General features: G+C 38.9%; 1 protein-coding gene across 4 annotated transcripts in view; it reads left to right on the forward strand.

The window, feature by feature from the left end:
• The window catches only part of LOC132797332 (cAMP-specific 3',5'-cyclic phosphodiesterase), a 237,285-nt gene that overhangs the window by 72,987 nt on the left and 152,087 nt on the right, over nucleotides 1-12,211 (forward strand). For all 4 annotated transcript variants that reach the window (XM_060809030.1, XM_060809028.1, XM_060809031.1 and 1 more), the window contains exons 2-3: nucleotides 8,104-8,277; nucleotides 8,453-10,194. In XM_060809030.1, the coding sequence (XP_060665013.1) occupies nucleotides 8,197-8,277; nucleotides 8,453-10,194 (1,823 nt within the window). In that variant the 5' untranslated portion in view covers nucleotides 8,104-8,196. The remainder of the gene's footprint in view (nucleotides 1-8,103; nucleotides 8,278-8,452; nucleotides 10,195-12,211) is intronic.

Here is a 12,211-nt window from a genome sequence, read left to right on the forward strand (position 1 = left end):
TCTCTCTCTAGGGTTTTTTGTGTCCTTTCGCTCTTTTGTTTGTGCTAGCCCCTATAACGAGCCGCTTAAAGCAAATAACAAAAGCGTGTAATAAAACATTAGACATGAGAGTGTGCCAGACACGCAATTACCCTACGCTTGAGACTTGAATTGAATTTACTAACTCTGATAACTACTGTGGATACCCGTTGTGTTGTTGGCACTTGATGTAGGGTATTGAAATCAGTGAGCGAAGTTGCCGTGGTGTCAACGTTGTTAATGTTATTGATGTTGTTGTTCTGCCTGATACTTTTAAATTCGTGGACTCTTAGGTTCAAGTATTTGCAAATAAGTACGAAAATTTTCCAAAGAATTTGGCGGCATAACAATAAGTACAACAGCAACAACCGCCACAACAACAACAGCAGCAGCAACAGCGAATGGAGGCAGTAATAACAACAACAACAACAACGGGCAACGGGAACAAAACCAGACACAAGACAAGACAAGACACGACAAGACAAGACAAACAAGGAGCAAGCAGCGTAATTGTATGGCTCTTGTGTCACAATACATTTTTCTGTGTATGTATATGTGCCTGTGTGTGTGTGTGTGTGATATGCGTAATTATATACATATACACGTATATGGTATGTGAATGTGAATGTACTCATGTGGCGTATACGTATTATAAGAAAGGCATTACAATACGCTACGCACCGTCACGTCGAGCATATCAACATCAGGGTCGTTTATATGCTTGTGTAGGTGCCAGCATACAGGGTGTTTCATACTAATACGTATTTTAGTAGTATAAACTTGTACCTTTCATGCCAACTTAAGTTAGTGTGAATAAAATACACAATTATGAATTCAAATACACAATTGAAAAATAACAAATAAGTAAGCTATAGTCGAGTATGCCTGACTGTGAGATACCCGCTTCTCATTTCCAATAGAAGCAAAACATTTCTGAATTTGATACAATATCAATATACTAAATATAGTGTTTAGTATATTTCTAAATTTCTTTCTGTGAAATAATTAGGTATATTTTAAAAATAATAATAATTTCAGTAAAACCATTTTATACAAATATACCACAGGCTATACTTCGTATATCGATATTGAACTACATTCAAAATATACCAGACAACTTGTCAGGCTAAAAAAAATTGGTAAAATTTTGATATACAAAATATAGAAATCACACGGAATATTTTTAAATCACTAGTGATTTTTTTTTAGCATGTGCTAATATTGTAATTTCTAACCCAATAATAAATATTTAGAGTTGTATTTAATTGTTATAAGAGATTTGAGAGCAATGTACAAAAACGTTGCGTATACGTAATGTGTGAGTGGCCCTGTATAATGTGTGTGAGTGTATGTATATCGCATTCATATGCTATGTTCTTATGCTCTGTGTTTGTGGGCGTGTTGAAGACGAATGTCATTTCCACGCGACTTCCGCTGGCAACAACTTGGCTCCTTGTCTGCTTCTTTCAGTATCCACCCAGCAGCAGCCATTGAAAGAGTGTATCAGTGTGTGTGTGTGTGTGTGTCTGAATGTGTCCTGCATTGCGTTCATTTTGATAGCATACTTTCAGGCTGGTTTACCCGTTTCGCTCGCTTGTCATTACTTGGCAATGGCAGCAACAGCCACAGCCACAGTCACAGCAACAGCGACGTCGACAGCAACAGCAACAGCAACAGTTGCTGGCATTGTTGCTGATGTTGTTCGCATTGTTCGTTTGTTCGTTTTGTTATTGTTTTCCATTTTTACAACCATTTTTATGTGCTGGCATTTGCCGATGGGCCGCCTTGGATGCCAAATGCGACTAAACCAGCCCAGACATATTATACAAACACACACACACACACACATATGTATATATAGTAGCTATATATGTGGTATATGTATATGTACATTATATATTCCAACTTGTTGCTCTTTCATTTCAAGTCTTTTGAGGGCAACTTTAACCTTTCCCCTCGCTCGTGTGCTTGTGTGCAACAAAGTGAAGCGCGGCCAAGTAATCAAGGCAAGCGTTTATGTGCATTTTAAATGTTAACGTTTACAATTTGTGCCCCCCCTCTCTCTCTCTCTCTCTCTTCGTTCTGTAATTGTAACTGCGTGTAACTGAGACGCTAACTGTGAATGCAAATGTAAATGGAAATGGAACTGGAACTGTAACTGCCACAGATATTATTCGCCTTGTCCTTGAACCGACGTGCGCGTGTCCAAATTCAATTTGCAACTTCTACACCAACTGCCAAAAAAATGGAGGCCAACATTTTGAATTGCGAAATTTGTGAAATTGTAAATTCTCTTTGATTTATTTTATGTGATGATGTCCCTAACATATTTCTTATTTAACTGATTCGACAGCAGCAGCATCAGCAGCAAAGATGGCAACAAAACTTTTTACATTTCCCCTTCTTACTTTAACTTATGCTTAAGTTTTTTTTGGCGAAACTCCACGGGGAGCCGTCTCAGCGATTCCTTCGTGTACCTGATTTCTGAGCATCAAAAACTTTGTTTATTACGCAGTTTACTCTCGCAACCCAGACAAAATATTAGCAACATTTCTCATTAATGCGTCGCAATTTTGATTGCCAAGTCATAGAGCAAGTTGTCTAAAACTAAGACGAGACTCCCCAAGGAGTTGAGATTCTGTGATAAATTAGTGATATTTCATAGAAGGAATCTAATTCATTCAGCAGGAATTTAACAAATTGTTTGCCGTGTTACGCATTTAATTTAATTTTTCGGAATTGACAAACAAGCTGTAGCCAATTAAATCTGTGTAGCCAACATAAATGGTTCACAACAACAACAACAACAACAACAACGACAAAAACACTATTCAAAATACGTCAAAGAATGCGAACTAAAAATCAATGCCACAGGGGAGCAATAAAAGATAAATATGTGTGATGGTGGACAACTTGGTTAAACTGATTAAGTGACTGACTAACGAAATAAATGGATATCACAAAATGGCAAATTAAATTAGAGAGCAAGTGTGTGATATCAAATTACCACAAATTTTAGTTAAAAAACCGGTTTGTACTGAAATTTAAAGGGCAATTTAAAGGTTTTATGCAAGTCGTGTGTGCTTGATATTGAGAGTTTTTGCAAGAGTTGAGATGCCATCAATTAGAATCAATCAATTAGTGTGCATAATTAAATTGCTCATTAGGCGAGTCGAAGCATCGACAACAACAACAACTTCTTTTCCCCCTTCACCCAATTCATTCTCATTGTCTTGGCTGTGGCGCCCACAATCATGTTTACATGCTGCTGCTGATTCAGAGTACCAATTTCAGCTTGCCAGATTTATGCCCCCGCGTGCCACATGCCACATGTGTGTGTTTACATTTGCAGCTGCCTCCCATTAATTGCTGCGTATCTGTTGTCGTCTTCGTTTCTGATTGATTCCTGCTGTGTTCTGTCTGTTTCTTCATCTCTTCGCCCACATTTTTTTTCCCCATTGTTTTGTTAGATTCTTTTTGTGTTGCGTGCCTTTGTTTCTTGACCTGACAATCGAATTGCCTTTTTCATTTTCGGCCAAGATAAATACAAACAATTAAGACGTTGCTCGACTAGCGAAATACTTCAATTGTCGAACTTCACAAACTCAGCTGCGCACACATTAAAATTTACCTTTTAATCCGGGGTATAACAAATTACCAGCCCTGGCACTTTATGTGGCTTTAAGTTGTGCACATTTCATGCCACCTTAACAATTTTATTTACCTGCCTCAGCTCGCTTTTGGCTCAGCTTCAGCTTCAGCTTCAGCACTGTGACTGACTCTGACTAAATACCTTAATGCTCCCTGGGGCGCCGCTCAATGGAGAAGCATTTAAAGTGCCATTGTGAGTCGCATAAGAGAGCAAAGTGCAGCTCGGGCACAGAGCGAGCGAGGTCTGAGGCCATTATATGAGCCTCATATAAGTGCTGCCGCCTTGGCTCTGTTCATGCTCTTCATGTTCATCATCATCATCTACTGTAGCAAGAGCAGCCGCATCATCATCATCCGCATCATAATAAGCTGGTCCAGTGTGGAAAGTGTCAAATTCAATTATGCTCTGGCACAAGTCTCCAACTTTTTGCTTTCACAACTCGCAACTTTCACAATCTGTGGCAAAATGTGCAGAAAAACCCAAAACTATTTGCAACTTGTTTCTGTCTATTTCTCTTTTTTGTTTTTTTTGTCTGTTGCATTGTTCTCAGTTCACAAACTGAACGGAAATTCACAAAATTTGTCTAGTCAGTGAAAAATACTATAAACTACCGTCGAATGCGTATCGCTTTGCATTATAATTAAATGGAACGTGAAGCGATGAGTTAAGCGACTGCTTCGAATTGAGCTCAGTTGATAAAATTAATGAGAGTTTTTCCGCCATTTGCAATATGAATGTGTGTGTGGGGGTGTGTGTGGGTGTCGGCACATTAATCAATAAAATAAGATGACAACAACAACACAGATATGAACATGGCAAGAGAAATCAACTTGAGTCGCAGCATAACTCGTTTGTTGCTTGGGGGTTTGCCTTATCACGCATACGCAGCGTTGTACCTACAACTCGCATTGCGCGTCTGTGTGTGCGTGTGTAAATGGGAAGTGCAGTCGAGAACCAAGAGCTGCTCTCAAATTATTTGCCATCAAATTCTATTGATTTATTAATGCCGCTCATCATTCGACAGTTTTTGCCATAAAGTTGCCAAGCGTCGCCTCGCCTCGACTCGTATCGAATTCAGCTGCTGCGCTGTTGAGTGGTGTGCCCACATCGGGCACATTAATATCACAAAATGTCTCAATAAAAATCAATATCAAATATATTTTGTGCTTTATGGCTTTATTAAAGGCATCACCGTTTTGTACTCAAGATATGCGCAAATAAAAAACGAAGAAAGAAAGCTGAAGTCGAGTGTGCTCGACTGTGCGATACCCGTTACCAAATCAGTGAGGCATTATTCTTAAAATATACCAAATTAATATACCACAATAATACTAAAATATTCCAAATGTTATATTCTGTATGTTGATATAGTTTTACATTCAAAATATACCAAAATATACCATAAAACACAAAATATACTAAAATGTCAGAAAAAACATCAACGTTTTGCATTAATAACTTTTACAACTTTTACTTGAATCATAAATACTGTCGTTGTTATTATACATACCAAAAATCAAGCTTCAAAATTACGCTTATTATTCGATTGTTAATCGATTTGCGGGACCAGAAGTGGGCGTGGCAATTATTTTAAACACACTTCATCTGCATGCAAACGTAACAAATACTATCGAATAAATTATAGCTCTATCTCCTTTAGTCTCTGAGATCTGGGAGTCGCTATATCGTCTCTGCTATATATACTTTTTAGGATCGAAGATGCCACCTTTTGCTTGTTACGTATATTTCCTACCGGCTTAAAGTTATAATACCCTACTACTCTATGCGTAGCGGGTATAAGAAGAGAAACAACAAATACGATTCGATTGCCAAGATGCCTTAAGGGCGAAGCGTTGAACCAAGCTGTCACAATTGGAATATAGGAATATATATATATACATATATTTGCTTCTTTTTTGTGTAAATGCTAATTTACATATTCGGGGGCATTTTATGAGGTAACCTGGGAAACATTACAGTTAAGTTGCTTGGGCATTTTCTCTTCTATTTATTATTATTATTATGAGCTTTTTTCATTTCAATTTTAAATGATTTCATGGAAAACTGTTGTTTTTGTTTTTGCCAGACGTTTTTAGATATTACTCGTTAAATTAAATAAAATCAATACGTTCTTAATAATGAACAAATTATGAAGAGTATGTGTCTAAAATAGTCTGGCATTTATTATAGATTAGCTGACAAATAATTATGCTAATGTGCAGCACTACTTTGATAAACTATTTAACACATTATTGTTGAAATCAAAGAAAATTCAAATTTAGTATACGATAAACAAATTGTTTAAAACTTGAAAGCTTGTTTATGTGCTTGCCACACTTTTAATTGAGATCGATGGCAATGTCAGGGATTATTTGCCTTTTCATATTTGTAAATCCCATAATAATATTGTCTTTGCCCTTAAATTGTTAAGCTTGTGTGCTCAAAATTGAAAGGACATGAACGTAAACCTAAACCGCACACACACACACACACACACACACACACTTTTACACATACATATTTTTGGGTGAAGTGTCATCTAACAATGCGAGTTTTTGTTGATTTTCGCAATGTGTTGAAAAGTTCTTGAAATAGTTTTGTGCATACTTTGAGGTCGTCAGACAGCTCATTTGGCTTGCACGCCCGAAAGTATGCTTCATAATTTTAATAATTCATTAGGTAAAACAATTTTTGGCTTTGCTACCCAAATTGACTTTGAGTGGCAAGTGAAGTTGACTAGCTTTTGCAGCCATTGTTCTTCACATTTCACCCCCTCTGTCTCTCACTCCCTCTGTTGTCTATGGCAAGTTGTTGAACCCATTTACTTTAGTTGTTGCCGTTGCAATTGTTTGTTGCTTTTGGGGTTTTCGGTTTTTGGGGTTTTGTCATCGTGTGTAGAGAAGTATGGGGAATGTTTTTTGACTTTTACACGTCGTTTGCCGTATCTATGGGAACTCTGACATTTAGCTGTTTGTTGTTCGGTTGCCAACAAGTTTTTGGCTTCTACAACAAATGCATATGTGCCAGAGAGGGAAATTTGAACTGTGGCTTTTACTCTATCTTTAAGTTGAATTGATTTCGAGCAAAAAAAACATATTTACACGTTACCTATTTTGAGTAAGAGCAAAATAGTGCGGCATGAATTTTATATAAGAAACAAATACTGAGTGTTATATGTATATATTATATTTCGTTGTTTAAATACACACCATTTGGATTGCTTTAAACACGACTTAATTACTGGCGCATTGCCAGCTAATCCTTGCTTAAAGTAATTCTGCAGTCTATGTAGTATATAATCTGCCGCATTGTATCGCACTTTCAGCTTGCCACATTAAAGTTGCCATTGTGTTGTTGCCAGGTGAATCCCCTGCAGCTTTCACTTAACTGCAATGCAATGCCCACACACACAACACACACATAGACACACAATATCTTGACTCGCGAGCTCAACTCGACTCGACAATGATGCCCCAAGTAGAACAATGCAAGAGAGCAATGCGATGGAAGTTGGACGGATGCTGAACAATGAAGGAGGAGGATCGTCATGTGGGTCTGTTTGTGCAGCTGCCGTTTGGCTTGAGTCAATATACCAGCATTCGCACTCTCACTCGTACTCCGACTCCGACTCGGACTCCTACATTGTACACACTTGTGTTACACACATGTTTACGAGGGAATTACCCAGCGAACAAAATACGAAAAGCGATTGTTTTTTTTACCTGGCAACTTGCTAAATACAATGCGATTAAATCATTTTAGAATATTTAATTTGTTTGTCAATTGAGTAAATTTTTTTTATGAATTTTGTTTCACATTAATAATGCATTTATTTCACTTATTCGCTTTACTTTAATTTACACTCTTTTTAACTCTCGCTTGTTGGGTTTGATGTGTCGTTGCCTGTGTGTGTGTGTGTATGTGTAACCCACATTCAGTTAGCCAGCGCATTCTTTTGTAGCATACTTTTGAGCGTCGCTCGAATTGTTCAACACTCAAAGTGACTATTATTGCAATATATAGCTGTGATTGAGTGCTTCACTCCGACCAGACGGACGCATTCCCAAACATATTATCAAAGCAATGGTTGTGTGTGTGTTTTTTTTCGATTCAAATGAGCGCAAATAGTTTGTTAGTTTAGTTAACAAACCTGCAAAATGGATTGATGCATAGGGAAAATCTGCGCAGCTACAATGAAGCTATGTACAATTTTTAAATTTAAATACACTTTAATTGTAGATTTTATTTAAAGTTATTGTGGCTTTGAAGTGAATGCCATAATGTAAGAGAGACTTATTAAGTGGTTGAATCAGCACAGAAATAAAGTACCATAACAACACATTCATATCATTAAGATATAATTAGTTTAATATTCAATAATGATTTTGCCATTGTATTAACATTTTTTTTGGCTTTATTCTTTCTCTTTGCAGAAGCAGCAAAATAAGTGCATGCAAAATCGAACTGATGTCGCTGCGAATTGAGCTGCAAATTGAGCTGTAGCTTAAGTGGGCGTGGCTGTATTCATGATGCGACTGGCGAAGTTGACACAAAGTTTTACGCTTAAAAATGCGTCGCAAAAGTGCACGGATCAAACGCACGCCAAGGTTGAAAAGAGAGTGATGAGAGGGAAAAGTGGGGAAACTAGTTATCGAAAACTGCAACTGAACTCAACTCAGCGTTTCTTTTTATTATTTTATACTTTTATTATGACTATTGTTTTAGTGCAGTTGCAAGTGTTTACTCATTGCATCTCCATATATTCATATGTATTTTATGCAGCGTCACGGCAGCAGCAGCAGCAACGGTGCAGGCCAGAGCATTGGAAGCGGCGGGAACGTTAACGGCCTGGCGGCCACGGCGGCGACTGCAGCAGCAACAACGAGGAACGGCAGCAGCAGCACGAACACCAGCGGCGGCAGCAGCCACAACAACAGCAATAGCAACAGTAGCAACAGTAACAGCAGCAACAGCAGCAGCAGTAACAGCAACAGCAGCAAACGTAAATCAAAGCCGCGAACAAAGTGCTTCGGTGGCACAGTGTTTCGCTGTTGCCTACCTTGTCGCGGGGGCGGCTCCGCAGCCCCCGCCACAAGTCCGCCCCAAACACCCGCGCAGACTCCGGACGAACTGCTGAAGCCCAAAGCACAGACACAACAACAGACACAGATACAGAGACAAGGAACAACACCGCAAACCGATTTGCTGACAGACAACGAGCAACCAGAAAAGCAATCACAAGAGCATCAACAACAACAACAACAGCAACAATTGCTGGACATTGAGACAGAGGAACCGTGCGGCATTGCGGGTGAGAAGAAGCATTCGTTAGCGGATACGATTGGCACATCGGTGACAACGCCCATATCCCTGAAGACGCTCATCAACGACGTTGACGAGGACTTGGAGCATCCGTTGAGCGCTGCCGATATCGCAGCCGCAAGTTTGGCCAGCGGTTTGGTTGCCCGACGCGCCGAACCGGAGACACTCAGTGACGCCAGCGTATCGCCCACCGTTGTCGTCTTGCAGCTGTCGAGCACAGTGACAGCGAGCACAGCGCCCAGTCTAACGCTGCCAGAAGCAGCGAGCACTCTGACGACAAGTGTTACGACAACACCCTCAGCAGCAGCCACAGCAGCAGCAACGCTGTTGTCCACAACTAGTAGCAGCGTCTCTCCCACGTCGCCGTCGCCCAGTGGCGTTTATAGTGCCAATCAGCAGGTAACAGGCGGCAGCACAGCAACAACTAGCAGTAACAGTAACAGCGGCGGCGGCGGCGGCGGCAGCAGTGGAGGAGCAACAGCAACAACACAGCAGCAACAACAACAACAACAGCAGCAGCAGCAGCAACAGCAACGTTGTAGTTGTCAGCCACAGACATCACCATTGCCGCACATCAAAGAGGAGGAAGAGTCCGAGCAGCAACAATTGCAACAGGCAAACAATCGCCAGGCGGCAAACAACAGTCCCATCAAGGGGCTCGAGGAACCGCTGCCACCCATCACAATAGCCGGAGCTGGCTATTGTGGCAGCTGTGAGAGTGTTCATCAGTCGTCAGGTACCACCTCATCGTCGGCAGCAACAGCCGGAGGCGGAGGGGGCAGCTCACAACCAGAATACGTTGGTGCATCGACGCCATCGCCACGCATCAAATTAAAGTTCCGTAAACCGCATAAATCGTGCTGGTCGCGCATTGTTCTCGCACCGATTGGCAGCAGCAACAGCGGCACTGGAGGCGGCGGCGGTTCGTCATCGGCAACGGTTATTGGCAGCAATTCAAACGAAACTTTAGCTTCCAGCGGCAGCACCGGCAACACAAATACCACCAACAACAGCAGCAGCATCAGTGTCGCTGCCCATCATCGCTTGGCATCATCATCGGCATCGGCACTCGCCTCGCATCCCAGCAACTCGCAGCTGCTGCCCACCAGCAAAATGCAGGCCGAACAAGGTTCCATTGGGGATCTGCAGAAGTACCACAGTCGCTATCTTAAGAATCGGCGTCACACCTTGGCCAATGTTCGGTAAGTTTGATCACGACATTTACAATTAAACTACATTCAATTTATTATTAACAAGTAAGAAAGCTACAGTCGAGTGTACTCGACTGTGAGATACCCGCTACCCATTTTGAATAAAATAAATATATTTTGCGGTATTATTCTCAAAATATACCAAATATACTGCAAAAATACTAAAAATATACCAAATGGTATATGTGGTATATCGATATAGTACCGCATTCAAAATATACCATAGACAGCACAATATACCAGATTATCAGCCAAAGCAACTCAGACCCTAGTAAGTAGGCGTTTTTGCCCATACAAAAGTATTTCTTTAATTACTTCCACTATTTTGTTCTGATCGCAACCAAATTTTCAGAGATCATAACTACTGTAGTTATTACTGTATATACCAAAATTCGTAACTCTAGCTTTAAAATTACGCTAGTTATTTTTTTGATTTGCAGGGGCGGAAGTGGGCGTGGCAAAAATTTGAAACAAACTTGATCTGCGTGCAAACATAACAAATGTTGTCGAAAAAAAATTATAGCTCTATCTCTTATAGTCTCTGAGATCTAGGTGTTCATAGGGACAGACGGACAGAGGGACGGACGGACAGACGGACATCGCTATATCGTCTCAGCAGTTGACGCTGATCAAGAATATATATACTTTATAGGGTCGGAGATGCCTCCTTCTACCTGTTACACACATTTCCTGTCGGCACAAAGTTATAATACCCTTCTACCCTATGGGAGGCGGGTATAAAAACAGTTCAAAGCGAATCTTACAAATTATAGAAAAAAAAAAACATAAACATTTATATCATTATAATAAAATTGGGAGTAGAACAATTTATGGTCAATACTTATTATCAACAACAATTTACAAGCATTATCGTATTTTGTGGAGTTGAAAAAATTTGTTTTTTATTGCATTATATTCTCTTCTATTTAATTCATATTGAATATATTCCAATTTTTATTTATTTGCCATTTTATTGAAATGATCTAATTTTATTAACATTCTTATAATTTCAAACAAATATAATTGTAAATAAATTCAAAATAAAGTAAAGAAAGAAGATTTAAAAGAAAACATTAATAGTTAAAGTTCCACTTGCTTGAGGACGCATTTGAAATTCATTTTAAATGGCAATTTAAATAAATTAAATTATAAGAATAAAATTTGCATAATTTCAAGAAGAAAATTTAATTCCAAGTAAAAAATACTAAAAAAAAAGCTGTTAAAGCACAAAATCAGATTTAACAGAAAATATATTATTCGGCTTGTTGATGCATTTCGAAAATTTTCTTTAATCTTCGTGTTTGAACCCGCTACAAAATTGAATAATCGCTTTTCATAGATCTGAAATATGCAGAGCCAATTTGGCATTGACTTGTCACAGAAGCTCTTGAACCTCAATTTGAACATGACTCTAGATATCTGTTTGCTCAACAAATAAATCAACACAACGATTTATTTATTTGTCTAACCAACAGCAATTGAAAACAAGACAGTAAAACAATATTTAATTTGACATATAAATTAAGTAAATGGAAAAATTATTCAGCAAATAATTAAACAGTTAAACATTTCAATACTCCGAAATATTTGAAAACAATATTCAAGTAGCGTGATGAAGTTATCATAAATTATTTATTTTAGAATTCGCTGGCAAACTGAATGAGTAAATAAAAAAAGACGCCCACAGTTATGCAATACTTTTCATGTCGCTGTTTTTTATTGACTTTGGCCTAAAAAAACGACCAAAAAATTGAAAAAAAATAATAAATATAAAGAGATGAAAACCCCCTCAATAAAAACAAAAAAAGCGAAAACGAAAACGAAAAATAACGAAAACCCACAACCAGAAAATAAATACAAGCCAAACAAATGCCAAAGTATTATTATTATTATTTTTTTTTGATATTTACCAATATTTGCACAAATGCCTTGGCGCTGCTTAAAGCCGAAAACCGAAAGCCGAAAGTCGAAAACTCGTTAAGTGACGCTGAGCGCTATCGGCGTAAAG

The sequence above is a fragment of the Drosophila nasuta genome, chromosome X (genome assembly GCF_023558535.2).
Source record: "Drosophila nasuta strain 15112-1781.00 chromosome X, ASM2355853v1, whole genome shotgun sequence".
NCBI lineage: Eukaryota > Metazoa > Arthropoda > Insecta > Diptera > Drosophilidae > Drosophila > Drosophila nasuta.